The sequence below is a fragment of the Leptodactylus fuscus genome, chromosome 8 (assembly GCF_031893055.1).
Source record: "Leptodactylus fuscus isolate aLepFus1 chromosome 8, aLepFus1.hap2, whole genome shotgun sequence".
Taxonomy (NCBI): Eukaryota; Metazoa; Chordata; class Amphibia; order Anura; family Leptodactylidae; genus Leptodactylus; species Leptodactylus fuscus.
The window spans coordinates 66,856,532-66,874,626 of record NC_134272.1 but is presented as its reverse complement, the minus strand read 5'-3'; the positions used below and the strand labels follow the sequence as shown (position 1 = coordinate 66,874,626).

The following is an 18,095-nucleotide window of genomic DNA, read 5'->3' as shown; positions in this document are numbered from 1 at the left end:
CAAGGAAGCACCCAAACAGGAAGCAGGGGCATGCCGATATCCTTTTTCGACCCTGCCCCACCTCTCCTCTCCATGCCGCTCTGCGCAATAGAAGTAAATGGCATCGGCAACCACTGACAGCCGCAGGAGAACCACTCACAATAGGCGTGACGATACTCTTCACCCTCCGGCCGCACTACAAGTGCAAGAAATTATTGAAAATGCCTATACAGGTAATATGGAGACCAGATGCAAAGTCTGATACCATAGCTCTTTTACTGGACACCAGGGAATATCCCCCCCCCCCAAAAAAAAAAAAGAAGAAATACAGGTACACCCAAGATCATGACAGAATAATTACATCCATCAATCAAACTCACACACAGGGACAATGAATGACTACACCTCATGTGTGAGTTAGACCGGGTTTCATCAATTATTATTCCATGTATTAGAAACATGGCATGTATTAGGATCAGGGATCACATAAACAACGTTGCTAGAGGTGATGACACCCCGATAGCACGACATGTATGTGACAATCACGAGGGTGACGCATCTGTCTATGGGGTCTGTGTGATTTAACTACACAGCGCTTGCAGTTGCGCTGATAAAAAGTAAGCCCCCTTGTAACCGCAAGCTGCCAGCTCTCCCAACTAGCAAAGATGAGCCTGCGGCTAATCAACACTGGTTCTGCAGCAGGCACAGACACTTGCAACACTCAGGAGGGCCAGGGCTGGTATCATGGTATATATCAGATGTGGCCGGCTTGCAGGGGGGTCCCTGGGTCCCAACTGTGCACAAAATCTCCTTTTTGATGTCCCCGACTACCCACCCCTGCTCTGATACCTGACAGTGACAACAGACAACCAGGCTTCGGGGGTAATCGTTGCTCTTTTTACTAGCAGGACAAAGTAATACAAATGTACATATGGAGGACTTCTTCACATACAATACAGCAATCTTTTTAGGCCGTGTCCAATTAAGCAGGTGATAGAGCTTGGAGCAGGAATGCTTGGGATAGTTTAATTAATAGTTGCTGGGTAGTTAACTTGTATATACTTGTAAAGATGGCCTGTATCCAAGGGGTTAATCCTCGACAACTGGGTACACGTATGTAGAAGAGTAAATACAATTTTTCTTAGCAGCGGGAGATTCTTGATTTCTGCCAGACTAGCTATGGGCTTCTTTAAATATAGAGTTGTCCCAAAGACTTACTTGGATAGAGATATACGTGGGGGGTCCCAGATGTATGGATAGGCAGGTCCATCAACTTCAGCGCTTGTAAGATTAGAGCTTCAGAGGAAAACACTCTCTGAGAAGGGCCTTGAGGACAGGGAAGAAGACATCTCTGCTTGGTGTACCCTGATAGTCGGAAGCCATTATCCATGCTCCATGTGCTCTGTCTCTCAGCTGTTTCTACACAATAGGGCCGACAGAAGGTTCCCCACCCCCCTCGAGGGGCTGTAACTCCTCCTCCAGGCCAAATCAAGGGAGCTTGAATGGTCCTGAAGGTCACCTGATTATAATGGACACACCTTCACAGTGACAACTCAAATTACAATGGCAAAGTATAGGCAGGTGTAGTTCACAAAAACATCCACAAGATGGCGCATGCCCTGGAAAAATAGAAATGAAGGAATGCAGGGGAAGGCATCGCTTTACCTTATATGAAAATGTCCATGCTATCTCAGTCTGCAAGGATTATTAGAGGGAATTGGACTAGCAGTACCGGGACATTACATACTCATAGGGTGCGTTGACACAATGTAAAGTGGAGAGTCATCTGGCACGTCTACGCGTGTCAGCAGTTTGTGCGCTCAAAAAGATCCCAAAATTACGGGCGCAAAACGCTCGTCTACGCTCGTAAATCCCATTGAAATCAATGGGATCTTTTTGAGCTCGCAAAATCTGACACGCCGTATACATGCCAGATCACTCTCCATTTTACATCATGTGAACGCACCCATACATATACATTCATATATACTTATATATGTATAATAGCATATATACATTTACCCTAATAATATTATAAATGTGAAAGTTTGTGGGTTTGGATGTTTGGGGGGAGGAACCAGAGCACGGGGGGAGGGGAAGAACCTGTGAGCGGGAGGGGCGGCTGCGGTCGCACCGCAAGGGAAGATGGGGCACGGGCACAGGCAGACGTAAGGGCGGGGAAAGGCGCATGGACGCAGTAGCGCATGTACGGGGGAAGGGACCGGGTGCAGGGGAAAAGAGCCCTGGTGCGCGGGGAATGGGTAGGGCGGGGGGCAAGCCGTAAATAGGGAGGGGGCCCGATGGCGTAAGGAGTGCGGTGGATCATAGCCACCATGAGTTCGCTACATATAAGCGGCTCAGCGCCGCAACCAACCCGCAGACTAAGTCGCGGGCACATGCTAGTATACCATATATAAGTCAAATATATACTTATATGAATACTATATATAGCCATACACTCACTCATATACATTATTATAGCACATATACATTTATATACATTCATATATAAGCCATATATATACATATATGAATACTATATATACTCACCTATATACATACACTCACACATTATTATAGCATACTATATATACACACACATACCTGTATATACACACACATACCTGTATACAAACATAGAGTCCTCACACAGTATACAAGACACATACTTTAACCCTTAAGTACTATCATGGTGTCTATCATAATGATATGTGTATGGTAGTGGTGTATGATAGACACCATGATAGGACTTAAGGGTTGAAAAAAATGTACACATATACATGTTAAACATTACATTTTACCAAAAAATGAACAAAAAAAAAAATACTTACCGTATTTTTCGGACTATAAGACGCACTTTTTTCCCCCCAAATTTCGGAGAAAAATGAGGGAGCGTCTTATAGTCCGAATGTGGGGGGAGGAGCGGATTTACAGCATGGCCGCGCTACTGCCACCGCTGGTTTTCTTCAGCGGCAGTAGCGTTAAAATACTGCAGGCCCCGGCAGCTAAAACACTCCCCGGCATCCGCCGGTCTACTACAGCAGATGCCGGGGACTGTCTTAGCTGCCGGGGCCTGCAGATTGCCACGCTCCTGCCGCTGAAGAAAACCAGCGGTGGCAGTAGCGCGGCCATGCTGTAAATCCGCTCCTCCTCCACAGGTCCCGGCAGTTAGTTAGCCCCGGGGCAGGTCCCCTCCCGGCCCCATACCTTTAGTGATGCAGGCCGGCTCCTGCACGGCGAGGCCGCAGGAGCCGACCTGTTCCGATGACAGCCGGCAGCCTAATGAAGGCTCCCATGCCTGTCATAGATATATATTACTATCGCGGCTGGGTCTATGACACTCCGCGATAGTAATGTATAGAATCTCCCATAGACGGCAATACACTTGTATTGCCGTCTATGGGACTTGCAATCAAATGATTGCAGGTTCAAGCCCCCTAGGCGGAGGATAATAAAATAGTAAAAAAAAAAAAAAAAAAAAAAAAACTTAAAAAAAATATAATAAAAAATAAAATAAATAAAAGTTCACCTCCTTTCCCTAGAATACATATAAAAGTATAACATTACTGTGAAACATATACATTAGGTATCCCTGTGTCTGAAAATGCCCGGTCTACTAATATTTTTATGTACAGTGAACGTCAAAATCAAAAGTGCTAAACCGCCGGGTTTTTCTCTCTGTTTTGCTTCTGAATTAAATAAAAGGTGATCTAAGCAATAAACATTTCCCAAAATGGCATAACTAAAAAGTACACCTGGCCCCACAAAAAAACGCCCTATACATCCCCGTACAGCTGCAGGGTCATCTGTCAATGTGGTCTTGCAGCTGTTCCAAAACTACAACTCCCATACATTAAATATTTTACCATTTTTTGCCTGAAAATTTTTTTTCCCTATTTTTCTCCTCTAAAACCTGGGTGCGTCTTATAGTCCGAAAAATACGGTACATTTGTGAAGTAGAAAGGTGATGATCTGGTCGCAGCAGCAGTAGCAGACTTCTCTCTGTCCCCTCACAGTACGATGTGAGCGATGACTCACTGCTGGGAGGGGGAGGGGAAATTCCGGGCAGAGAGTTCTACATAGGAAGGTAGCAATAGCTACTGCAGCTACTGCCCCTGGTGTCCTCAGTCCACCCTGGCAGGAGGCCCCTCGGTGTAAGTGTCGGGCCCTGGGAAACTGCTGGCAGCCGGCCATCTTTAACCATTACAGTGCTGCCGGCAGCCTGGGGCCCCGAGCTTACAGATCCGGCCCCTGCCACTATCAAGTGCTCAGTTTGCCAGTGCAAATGCATTGGTTCAGGGGCCCGACCCGGCCACTGAAAATCCTGATCGGGCCCCTGACCAATGCTTCTGCATTGGGGAAATGAGCACTAATAGTCAAGGCTCGGGGCCCACCGGGGGATTCCCCGGTGGGCCAGTCCGACCCTGGACGAGCCTCCGGCAGAACCAGCATTAATTGGCTGAATGCTGTACACTGGCCAATCAATGCTGGTCAATTCATTCCTATGAGAAAAAGTCAGCTCCCTCGTAACAGCAAGCTGCCTGCTCTCCTGACTAGCAAGGACGAGCCTGCTGCAGAACCAGCGTTGATTTGCCGAATGCTATACACTGTATACTGGTTCTGAATTTAATATTTACTGCAAATAGCTAGTAGTATTCGATCGAGTACGAATATTTCGAATCCCGTAGTATTTGATTGAATACCTACTCGATCGAATACTACTCGCTCATCTCTATTCATTATTAACACTGCAGAATGAGGGGACAAAACTCCTCCATTCTCTGGACTGCTAAAGGTCTGAGCAGTCAAACTGCACTGATTCATAAATGATTCCCTATCTAATGAATAGGGAGATGGGAATAACCCTTTAACCACTGAACTGCCTTTACCAGGGTTTTATTGAGAAGTTAACTGGTTAAGCCTAATGTTAGATGTCCACTCTGATAGTGTCTGTAAAAAAAAAAATGGACACCTATTATAACAGCCATTAACGGACAGTAACTGATGTTATTGTGTCTGTATTTCATGGACACATCAACATCCAGTAGGGTCCGTTTTTATACTGTCCGTTTTTTGTTTTGTTTTTTGCTTTTTTTTGTTTCTGCTTTCTAAGCATGTACAGAAGAAAACCGAACAGTAATAACAGACAGTATAACAGACCTCCATATAGCAGGCTGCAGTAAAAAAAAAAAAAGCGCTGCGGGAAAAACTGCAGATGCAACGCATCATGGTTTTTCCCATAGAGCTTATCACTGAAAGTCTGCAGACATTTCCTCTGCAAAATTTCAGCTTCAATTATACATATAGGGAAATTGCCAGCATTTCCGAAGGTATAATTGATTTGCTGCAATTTTCAAAACTGCAACGTGTCTGCTGAATGTATTTTTCCGCAATGTGTGGATGGAACTTTAAAACGCCATGTTTTTTCTGTGATGTTTATGCCACGTATGTCCCCGGCCTTAATGGGTTTTCTACTTGGTGTAGAGCTATACTAGAAGACACAGCTTTGATGCCTCAAGATGTATGTCTGCTTATGAACTTATTGTAATATTCTTTATAGACAACCCATAGTATGTGTGAGAAAGCACAATAGACAAATAGAAAAAAACAGAGGACGAGAGAGTGAATATATTTCGATACTTAGTGTTTTCTATTCATTTGACTGATTTCTCACATCTATAGGCGAAAGCCATATACCATGGCAGCTCAGCTGTTCAGCAAGACTTCATTCTCATCAAAATACCAGAAGGGTATGATTCCAGCCTCCAATAAAATTGTTCAATTGATTTTATCCTACGTAAAAAAGAAAGTAAGTATAAAATACTATTTATTTTATTGGTCAAAAGAATCCATTTTTACCCTTTAAGTACACAAAAATAAATAATTATTAAATAATAAATAAATAAATAAAAATGCTTCAGGGGGGAAGAGGGCAAAGAGGTCATCTAGAAACTGGAGCAACACATGTGGCAGCCCAGGAGGTGTAAAATACATAAAAAAAAAAAAAAAGCATACTCATTTCTGTTGAGATGATTTTGTAACAGCGTAATTAGGGGAAGATTTATTGTGCCAGGGCTCTGGTTCAGCCCACATAAAAATCTGGCGGCGTAGTGACAAGATTGCCAAAACACCACCCGGCTCTTCCCTCTTCGTTGACTATGATGGAAGTCTATTCAGTGAACTCCCTTCAGGCAGCATTTTATCATTCATTAAAACAATACAATAAAGTAGACAAAATTTTGACTGAACAATAAGGTGGAAGATACTATAATAAAATGTGTATGTCAAGTTAAACTTTTCTACTTCTGTAGATTTAGGGTAAGGCACCAAGTAGTGGGCCGCAGCAAAAATCAGCGTTTTTCACAGAAAGTCTGCCGAGGTTTTGTCTGTGGACTTTCTGCTTCCATTATATCTATAGGAAACCTCCAGTGTTTCCGTAGGTTCCATTCACATACTGCCAGTGGCGTAACTAGGAATGGCGGGGCCCCGTGGCGAACTTTTGACATGGGCCCCCCCCCCATCCCAACTGACGCCGAAGACCTCGACCGACCCCCTCCTCCGCACTCTATTATGTCCCTTACTGGCCCCTGCACACAGTATTAACCCCAATAGTGTCCCCTGCACACAGTATTAACCCCAATAGTGTCCCCTGCACACAGTATTAACCCCAATAGTGGCCCCTGCACACAGTATTAACCCCAATAGTGGCCCCTGCACACAGTATTAACCCCAATAGTGGCCCCTGCACACAGTATTAACCCCAATAGTGGCACCTGCACACAGTATTAACCCCAATAGTGGCCCCTGCACAGAGTATAATGTCCCACTGTGGACACCCATAAACAATTATTATACTCTGGGGTCTTTTCAGACCCCAGAGTATAATAATCGGAGACCCGGGGAATAAAAACATTAAAAAAAAAACCGACTGTTTCTTCTTATCTGTTCTCCGACTCCTGTGCTGTGCTGTCCTCCTGTGCTGACCACCGCTCGCGTCCTTCGTTAATGACGTCGGACGTCACATGACCCGGGAAGCATGCCGGGTTCATGTGACGTCAGAGACGTCAGACAACAGTAGGACGGAGGCCTGGCAGGATCGCGGAGAGGTAAGTAACAGTTTTTTATGTTTATTACCTCTCCCGATCCGCCGGTCATTATACTCGGGGGTCTGCAAAGACCCCCGAGTATAATGATAGCCCCTGTGGGGCCCGCGGTGTCACTTGCCGATCCCGGCCCAGCCAGGATCGGCAAGTGAATAGGGCCCGTAACAGCCTATTTAGAAAAAAAAAAACGCAGCGGTAGCGGCTGTCACCGGGCCCCCTAATGGCCCGGGCCCTATGGCAGCTGCTACTGCTGCTACCACGGTAGTTACGCCACTGCATACTGCAAACCATCACCGTTTGTCTGCTGCACATATTTTTCCGCAATGTGTGGGGCACAGGCCTTAAAGGGTTTTTGTTTCATTTCAATATTTCAGCTACCCAACTTTTTCCTCACTCCACCACTTCCAGGTTTTCAGTTCATTCTTGAACAGAGCTCCTGCTTGCACAGAAAGCAGTACATGGAGAGAGGGAGAGAAGACAATAAATATGACTGGGAGCAGAGGCTGAGTCATCATTCCAATCTATTTAAGGGAGTGTTCACACTTGCACCCCTGTCCGCCCTTTGGGTCCCCGTCCTAATTCCTGGAGAAACTGCATAGGGGATGGCTTGCCGGCAGTCAGTTTAAAAACCCATTCTTTTGAAGTGTCTATATACAGCCTCTCCACGGTAAAACCATTTTGTTTTTTATCCTTTTCCCTGCCAAGGATGTAGCTCTATGTCCTCCTAGGGTGGCACTTCTGTAGCCAAGGATGTAGTTAGTACATCCTTACTACTAATGCTGATATCTCAGGACTGGATGGGCCTATCATGACGATTTAAGATTCATGTTAAAGATGAGAATCTTATGTTTAAAATTATAACAAGAACTGCATGATAGCACTTACAGTTACTGAGTGATTCATTGTTTAAAACGCTATTCAGCATTGAGATCCCATTGAAGATCTCAATTCCCGACAGTGGTTTTAACAGCAATTCGCTCCATAACTGTAAGTGCTATTATGAAGATCTTGGTATCATTTTAAAGATTCTCATCTTTAAAACGAATCTTAAATCGTTATGACCAATCCAGTCCTGAGATACAGGACAATGCTGCAAGTGTCTACTTTATGGAAATATATAGGTATAGGTATTTGATTTGTCCATCTCAAAACTGTGAAAATTGCTCTGGCTATCAGAGGTGCAAAATTTCCAAAGACCTTTGGCAGTGAATGGATTAAACTGACCGCCGACAAGCAGTCTCTTACACAGTTTGTCTGGGGATCAGGATGGAAACCCAAACGGCGGACAGTGGCGCTAGTGTGAACAGGACTATAACCTAGGCAACCAGATGTATACATTGAGGTGACAGATTTAGAGCAAGATAAATAAAACAATGTATTGGGTAAATCACTTAGCTTAACATAGGTACACATGTGGACAAAATTGTTGGTACCCCTCATTTAATGAAAGATAAACCCACAATGGTCACAGAAATAACTTGAATCCGATAAAAGCAATAATAATAAATAAAAATCCTATGAAAATTAAAAAATGGAAGTCAGATATTGCTTTTTTAAAATAAATAAAACTCATGATACAGGCCTGGACAGAAATGATGGTACTTTTGTCACATTCAAGTTATTTGTGTGACCAGTGTGGGTTTTTCTTTCATTAAACGAGGTGTAACAACAATTTTGTCCAAGTATATCTCAATATAATCCTTGAAATGAGAATACCCCTTTAAGTTTTCAAAATGAAAAAAGGAAGTAAAATTGCACAAGGCAAGAATTTCTGTTTTATTAAATGTTCTCTGCCCTTCCTCCTAGACAAATACACAGGCTCTTGAAATGGCGGTGGATATTGGCTGTGGGACTGGACGTTACACTATTCCCCTTGCTCCTCACTTCAAGAAAGTCCTGGGAATAGACATTAGTGAATCGCAAATAAATGTGGCTAAACAGTATAATTCAGCAGACAATGTGTCATACATGTGAGTCCAACTCAATCTACTGTACATGGCATTATGTGACATTAGCTCCTCTGGAAATCACCTCTCCTCTCGGTTTATAGGGTGGCCCCAGCTGAGAAGTTGCCCCTGAAAGAGGCTTCTGTGGACCTGGTGACTGCGGGTCTTACTGCTCATTGGTTCACTTTTGACAAATTTGCCAATGAAGCAGTGCGAGTAATGAAAACAAAAGGATTCTTAGCTTTACATTCTTTTCATCCGACTTTTCATATTGAATACAAGGACTTGTCACATGACCTAAATGTAGCAATGTCAGAGGTAAGGCAACTTTAAGATTTCTAATACATGATACAAATACAATATATAACACTAGTCAACAAATTTGAACTTTTTTTCTGTATCTGGTTTGTAAATGGGTGAATTTAACTAATTATGGGCTCCTGAATTCAGTGGTGAAATCAGATTTTTTCCTATCACGTCACATTTAACAGATACACAGCAATTATGAAAGACAGCAGTTACACATTGTTGAAATTAACCATTTCTGCTATTCAAAGGCAAAATAACGCTCATATATGAAAGCATATGTTACAGATTTACTAAGCAGAAAGATGAAGGACGTTTTAGGCCAATATCCTATTAATATTATAAAGGTGAACGTTTGTGAGTTTGGATGTTTGTGTGTTTGTTCCTCAATCACAGCCAAACGGCTGAATGGATTTTGTTGAAATTTTACACACACATATTGCCCAGGAAAAGGTAATAGCAGCGCCGCACCTCCCATGAGGCGACCTGAAGCGAGCGCTTCAGGCGGCGCTATGCCTGGGCCTCAGGGAGGGCGGCATTTTTGCTAACCTAAGCTAGTCCAGGACAAGCTGTCCTGGACTGGCTTATCACCGAGCAGTGGTTTGGGGAGGCCACTGGAGCAGCGCTGCTCCGGCAGCCTCTCCCCACACGCTCATGCAGAGAGCAGGCAGTCTCCGGGCCTACTCTCTGCCGGCGAACGGGACTAAGCCCCGATCCACCTGGCCACGCCCCCGATCTGCCCGGCCACGCCCCCGAACCGCGCGGGGGGCGGCTTTCTGCAGTTAGCCTCGGGCGGCGAAAGGAGCAGGCTCACCCCTGGGTAATAGGCTACTTTAAATGTGGGTCACTCACCCTAAATCGCCACCGTCACCCTCCAAATAATCCTCCGGCTTGGCTGTAGCAGCTGCCATTCCGCCAGCACTGGTCTGTCCATGCTCCTCCTATTGGTGCATGGCTGGGTGTGGGCGGGCTATGGAGCCAGGGCTGCAGCGCCATACGTTGGGGGCTGCATGTGGGCGTGCCGATTGAGCAGGGACACAGTGAAGAAGATGGCGGCAGCCCACATGGTCCCGGCGCCACAGCTATCCCACACCACCTACACACTTTGCAGACGTCTAAAGAGGAGGCTGCTGCACCCGACACATCCCCTTAACAGGTCAGTGCAGTGGGTTGGGGGGGTTTCCCGGGGGGGGTGTCCCCAACTCCCTGAACAAATGTCATCCGTCGGCGCAGCTATGTCCCCTCTCCACGCCGCCACCCGGACAAGTCTCCGGGGCCGGCGTCAGGTTGATATGACAGCCGGAAGCCTTGCGCTGGCTCCCCGGCCTGTCAGTCTTTCGCTTCTATTGCAGCCTTGGCTGTGTAGCCTGCAATAGAGGCGCCGGTATTATGCAGTGCATTGCATAAAACCGGCGCTTCCATTGCAGTCTACCTGCCATAGTCTACAATCGAAGCGAAACACTGACAGGCCGGGGAGCCAGCGCAAGGCTTCCGGCTGTCATAGTAACCTGACGCTGGCCCCCGGAGACTCCTCCGGGTGCCGGCGTCAGTAGAGGGAGCGTGGGAAGGTGAGTACAACTATTTGTGTTACCCATCCAAGGGGGACAGCATCTAAGGGGTCTATGAAACTGAGGGCACAAAACTGGAGGCAGGGATGGGGGGACATGAAACTGGAAGAAGACATGGGGGGACATGAAACTGGAGGCAGAGATAGGGGGACATGAAACGAGGCAGAGATGGGGGGACATGAAACTGGAGCAGAGATAGGGGGACATGAAACTGGAGGCAGAGATAGGGGGACATGAAACTGGAGCAGAGATATGGGGACATGAAACTGGAGCAGCGATTACGTGCATATAAGTGGATCAATGCCACCGCCAACCCGCAGACGAAGTCGCGGGTACCTGCTAGTGTAGAAATAAAATCAAATATTTCACATCTCAAAAACCCGACGTGATAGAACAATTCTGAATGTAGAGTCGGATTCTACACACCAAAATACATAAAAATTTATGTAATACAACCCAGATGCAAAATTACTGTTGACTAGTGTAATTAGATAACAGTAACAATACAATAACCTGCACCTCTAATCCAGTGTAACACATAATCATTGCAGTTTTCTCACAAAGGACTCACCAAAAGATTGTAATTTATTTTATATATTTTTAATGACTGTCAGGTATGGGACATTTTGTTTCGACACGAAGATAAAAACATCAATAAGCACATGTTTGATCAATATGAAGAGATATTCGAGGCTATACCGCTGAAAGACAAGGAGTGGTAAGTGACAGCGAGAACAAGTTTTCTTTGAATATACATGGGGGGGTGTCATTAAACTGAGTATGACAGTTTTCTGGTTTAAAAGTGGCAAACTTTTTTGGTGCTTGATCATTTTGCACCAAAAATGTTGCACCTCAGCCTGACAGATTTATTTGTGACAGAAAACCGACCAAATCTATGCCTTCTCTATGCTGGCATAGGTTTCATTTCTAGTACACAAGTTATACTGAGTTGTACCAGAATTATCAAGAGGCCATAGTATGTTAATAATCCTAAAATTCAGAATTAGAAATAAGAGAGTCAATGCCTATAATAGGACGTATTAAAAATATAAATCTTCATTAGAATTTGTTAAACAGGACCTTTCACCTCCTGGGGCACATGTGATTTAATACACCGCTAGAAAGCAGACGTGTGCTGAGTTCAGCTTTCCTGTTCTGTGCCCCCAGCGAAGAGCTATTGGTGCCGGTACCATAGCTCTTTACCGTCAGAAGGGCGTTTCTGACAGTCAGTCAGGAATACCCTTCCTCACAGCAGCGTCTGTTGCAATAATGTTGCATTGGGTGTTCGTGTTTCACCTCAACTTCTAGAGGCTCATCAGAAACAAAAATCTACCCTATGGTCGACCATACTGAAGTACTGGAGGCTACCATCTGGCTGCTAGGAACTGCGGTTTTTACAGCATCTAATCCAATAGAATTGTTGTACTTCTTGAAAATGTTGATGAAGCTTTTGATTATTTAGCTGGATCATATCACATTCCCAGTATGGTATCCGACAGTGATGTGATCTTGAGTCAGGCTTCTGTGTGTTCTTCCTACTACATAACACATAATTTACTGCAGGGCCTTTCTGGACTTTCAACCATGTCTCTTCACATTCTTCACTGACATAGATCACTGGTAGTGATGTGGCACATTCTGAACAATCTATTTCTCCTAGTCAGTAGCAGTCTTCCTCCTCTTTTTGATGAGCTGGATGAGAGTAGTCATCATTGTGTGCATGCAGAAGAGAAAGGTTTGATGAAAGTTTGTGGGTCCTGGTAGTTGTTGTGGTAGGGGAGCTAGGAGGATATCTGGAGGTGGAAATTCTGAGGGTGTGCATGGATAAGATGATGTGTTAAAAAAATTGGGGAAGATGATGATGATGATTCTCTTGCAGATAGGATGTGTCCATGGGGTCAGGGTGACAAGGTGACATCAGGTAAAGAGTGTGGTGGCAGTGATGTTAGTAATTCTAGCCATTGAGCAGACCCAATATCCAAAAAGACTGCCTGGGAAAGACCTACGGGAACCTTTCAGGATGGTGGCACTGGTGTTGGTAGTAGCAGACTTGTTTCCAAAGCTGCTGAGGGCAGCAAGTACATGTATTCATCTATCATGTGGGAATATTTTTAGGCATTACTAGACGAATAATCCATGCCAATGTGCAAGATCTACAAGGCGAAACTTAGCCATGGTCATCAAAAGGCATCACTCTTATTTGGAAAAATACACTTGAAAGTGGCACTGGCAGGAAAAGTGAGCAATGCTGTTCTCATACTCCTTCCCGTAATTAGGCAGGCCACATCCACACATTGCCATAGCACATGGTTGTCATTATCAACATTATCACCAACTATATGCCCTCCTCTTCCTCCTCCTCTTGCACGCCAACATCAGGCATCCATAAGGGGACTGTGTGGCTAGGAGACAGCAATTTCCACCCAGTCATCTGGCAGTTGTGCAACTTAACTTGCACCTGTTCTAGCTGCTAGTGGCACAGTCACTGCCATATCACTTAATGGATTCCACTGCATTTTGACAACTGATGGCATGTACTCAACCTTGATCTTAACTGAACTTGAATTGTTTTGTAAAGAGGAATGGTCCAAAATACCTTCATCCAGGATCCAGGAACTCATTAAAAGCTACAGGAAGCGACTAGAGGCTGTTATCTGTGCAAAAGGAGGATCTACTAAATATTAATATCACTTTTCTGTTGAGGTGCCCATACTTTTGCACTGGTCAAATTTTGGTTTAATGCATATTGCACATTTTCTGTTAGTACAATAAACCTCATTTCAATCCTGAAATATTACTGTGTCCATCAGTTATTAGATATATCAAACTGAAATGGCTGTTGCAAACACCAAAATATTTAGAACTAAAAATGATTAAGATTAATAGGGGTGCCCAAACTTTTTCATAGGACTGTACATGTGCTGCACTTCCGTGCTCTACCATTAGTTTTCTTTTCTTGTTAACTTACTTAACATCACTATCTAAAATGTAAAATATGATGATGTAATGTATGAATAAATATTTCTTACAGGATACTTAATATACCGGTGACATGTCAGATGTCAGTTTTAGACATATTGGGGTTTTTTCGTTCATGCTACATGTTCGAAGCATTTGTGGAGAAGGATGCCTTAAAAGCAGAAGAATTTTTCAAAAAGACCCAAGAAAAGTACAGTATAAATGACACTTTATTATGAACCTACCATTATGATTTTTTTGCTTAATTTTAAAATGAACAATTTTTAAAAACTCTCTTCACAAAATAATGTATTTGCCCGTTATAATGTACATGTATACACAAAGCAATCATTTAGGTTAAAGGAATTTTCCTATGAAAGATTTATAGCAGGGATAGGGAACCTTTGGCTCTCCAGCTGCTGTGAAACTACAACTCCCAGCATGCTCCATTCACTTCCATGGGAGTTCCAAGAACAGCAAAGCAAGTATGCATGCTGGGAGTTGTAGTTTTGCAACAGCTGGAGAGCCGTACGTTCCCTACCCCTGATTTATAGCATATCTATAGATTATGCAATAAATATCTGATAAATGCAGATCCCACTTATAGGACCTGCACCTTTGTCTAAAATGAGGCCCCCAACAGTGGCGTAACTAGGAATGGCGGGGCCCTGTGGCGAACTTTTGACATGCCCCCCCGACCGACACCGACGCGGAAGACCTCGACCGACCCCCTCCTATGCATTCCTGCGTGCTCTATTATGCCCCATAGTGGCCCCTGCACACAGTATTATCACCCATAGTGGCCCCTGCACAGAGTATTATCCCCCATACTGGCCCCTGCACACAGTATTGTACCCCATAGTGGCCCCTGCACACAGTATTATGCTCCATAGTGTCCCCTGCACACAGTATTATCCCCCATAGTGACCCCTGCTCACAGTATTATCCCCCATAGTGGCTCCTGCACATAGTATTGTACCTCATAGTGGCCCTCACACAGTATTATGTCCCACTGTGGACACCCATAAACAATTATTATACTCTGGGGTCTTTTCAGACCCCAGAGTATAATAATCGGAGACCCAGGGAAAGAAAAACATTAAAAAAAACTCAGTTACTCACCTATCTCCCGTCTCCTACGCTGTCAGCCTCCGAAGTAGTCGACGCAGGCCGGGGTCATGAGACGTCAGACGACTAGGCCGAAGTCTGCACAGATCATGGAGAGGTAAGTAACAGTGTTTTTTATGTTTCTTACCTCTCCCGGTCCGCCAATCATTATACCCAGGGGTCCGAAAATATCCCCGAGTATAATGATAGCAGCGGTAGCGGCTGTCACCGGGCCCCTAATGTCCCAGGCCCTGTGGCAGCTGCCTCTGCTGCTATTGCGGTAGTTACGCCCCTGGCCCCCAGCCTTCATGCCACTCTGCTTACCTGGCTGTGACTTTGCTTAAAGGGGCTCTATCATTGGGAAAAGTCATTTTTAACTTAGCACATCCTTGCATAGCCTTTAGAAAGTCTATTCCACACCTACCTTTTGTATGTAAATCGCCTCAGTGGTATTTGAATGAGCCTGTTTTTATTCATATGCTAATTAGCCTCTTGGTGCACCCCGGAAGTCTCATCGGGCACCCTCTGCCTATTCTTTCCTATGTATGTGTACAGCACAGGCTGCTGCTGCTGACTTCCTGATTCCTGTTTGCACACAAAGATAGGAAATAATAGCATAGAGGGAGTGCTGCTGGGAACTTCCTGTGCTAGCTAAAAGCTAATTAACATATGAATAAAAACAGACTTATTCAAAAGCCACTGCGGCAATTTACATACAAAAGGTAAGTGTGGAATAGTATTTCTAAAGGCTATACACGTATGTGCTTAGTTAAAAATTACTTTTCCCAATGATAGAGCCCCTTTAAAAGACATTCAGTTATGGTCAGGCTTTACAGAAGCAATGTAGTTCTGAGCTAGACTGTTTATGTAATTCCCATAGAAGTGAATACCAGTTATGGAAATTACTTAGTTAACTGGTCTATGCTGTTTCCATGGGAGTTATGGAAACAGCGTGGATCAGGGATACACTGTTTCTTAGACCTAGCCAGTGATTAAACTCTTTTCAGTAACATTGTGGTCGGGTAGGTAGTGGGGCACAGAGGTTTGGGCAGTTCTGACTCATTTCGAAATATGTGTAAGGTACAAATTGAAAGGCATTTGTACAGATATATAAGTTCTGACCTAAGTATAGATATATAAGTTCTAATGAGTGAAATATATTAAACCTATAACAAAGCTTCAGTAAACCTACTGGGAAAGTGGTTAACCCCTTCCCGACATCTGCCGTAATAGTACGGTGGACGCCAGGCGTTTAACTATGGCGGCCGCCCGGAATAGCTGCCAGGTGTCTACTATTTTACACAGTAGACACCCAATGCTAATGCCTCCGGTTGGTGCCCGCATCGATCGGAGGCATTAACCTCTCTGGCGCCTTGGTCGAAGCTGACCGAGGTGCCATTTTCCCGGCGGCGCATGGGTGCCGCCATTTTGCCAGTGATGCTCCAGGGCTGATGTCACGTTGGCATGACAGCCGGGAGCCTTGTAAAATCTCCCCAGCCAGTCTGCAGTGATTTTCTTTTGAAGGCTGCTCTATGCAGCCTGCAAAATAAATGACGATTTTTTACAATGTATTGCAATGCATTGGTATTGTAATGCATTGCATTAGTGATCAGACCCCCTGGGGTTCAGCACCCCTAGGGGGTCTAATAAATGCAAAAAATATATATATATAAAAAAATTTAAAGTATTGAAAATTCAAATCACCCTCCTAAAATATATAAAAGTAGTTAAATACTGTGAAACACATACATGTTAGGTATCCCTGTGTCCGAAAACGCCCGCTCTACAAATCTATAAAAATATTTTTCTTGTACGGTAAATGCCGTAGTGGGAAAAAAACCTCAAAAGTGCCAAACTGCCATTTTTTCACTGTTTTGCCTCTGATAAAAATTTGATTAAAAAACAATCAAAGGCTATACCAATTCTCCAAAATGGTATAACTAAAAAGTACACCCAGCCCCGCAAAAAAGACTCCCTATACATCCCCGTACACGGAAGTGCAAAAAAGTAACGGGTTTCAGAATATGGCAACTTTTATAAAAAAAAATAAAAAAAATATTTGGCACAGTTTGGATTTTTGTTAAGGGATTAAAATGTAAATAAAACCATATAAATTTTGTATCTGCAGAATTGTACTGAAACATAGAGTACAAGTGACATGTCATTTTGGCTGCACAATGAACGCCGTAAAAACGAAGCCCAAAAGAAAATCGCATAAATGCACTCTTTCTTCAAATCCCCCCCCCATTCTGAATTTTTTTTCCAACTTCCCAGTACATTGTAAATAATGGTAGCATCATGAAGAAAAAATTGACCCGCAAACATTAACACCTCATGTGGCTCTGAGAGTGGAGAAATAAAAAAGTTATGGGGTTTGGACGGAGCGGAGTCAAAAACGAAAATCAAAAAATGCTGTCGGCGGGAAGGGGTTAATAGGAAAATATTAAAGCAACTTAAAAATACAGAAACAATGTTTCCTTTAGGTGGTATAAAAATGATCTTATGTGGCAAATCAGTTTTTAAAGAAATTCAGTGATACAAGCTATTCCTAAAAAAAACAACTTACATGTAGATCATATCATGTGCTATCAGCATGTAAGAGTAAGACTATAATGTCGATTTTTTTCTTAATTTAGTTCATATTGCCTTTTTAAAATTCTATTCCATAACACCCATTACTCTCTATTGTTACAGGTTTTTAAAGATAATGAGAGAAGAAGCTGATTCTGCTGTGCTAAATTTTCATATGAAATATTATTGTGTCCTGGCGTGCAAGGATTGAAATGGAGACCAACGTAAAGGGGAGTTTCTGTGAATTGAAAAGTCTGTAAAATACTTCCTAACCAAGTGAATGATTGAAATAAAAATGCAGATCTTTTGCTTTGTTTTTCAGCACCCAAATACAGTAGCACCAATGCAGCCTCTCATTTGCATTTGCAATTTATGGATTATGGATATGACCTGAATTCTCTCACATTGTACAGTTTAAAGCAGCGGTCCTCAAACTATGGCCCGCGGGCCACATGCAGCCTGTCGAGGACATTTATCCGGCCCACCGAATGTGGCCCGCGCTGTCGCTTGGATCGCTCACTAACGGGGAATCTGATTCCCCGTTAGAGAGTGGATCG

At 43.8% G+C, this 18,095-nt stretch overlaps 1 protein-coding gene across 1 annotated transcript; it reads left to right on the top strand.

Annotated features, from left to right (window-relative positions):
- Window positions 1-13: 13 nt before the first annotated feature.
- Window positions 14-17,854, top strand: LOC142216285 (putative methyltransferase DDB_G0268948). Its single transcript, XM_075284012.1, has 7 exons — window positions 14-212; window positions 5,662-5,788; window positions 8,889-9,052; window positions 9,133-9,346; window positions 11,517-11,620; window positions 13,934-14,071; window positions 17,662-17,854. The coding sequence occupies exons 2-7, from the start codon at window positions 5,678-5,680 to the stop codon at window positions 17,747-17,749; spliced, it is 819 nt and encodes a 272-aa protein (XP_075140113.1). The 5' UTR covers window positions 14-212; window positions 5,662-5,677; the 3' UTR covers window positions 17,750-17,854.
- Window positions 17,855-18,095: the final 241 nt, after the last annotated feature.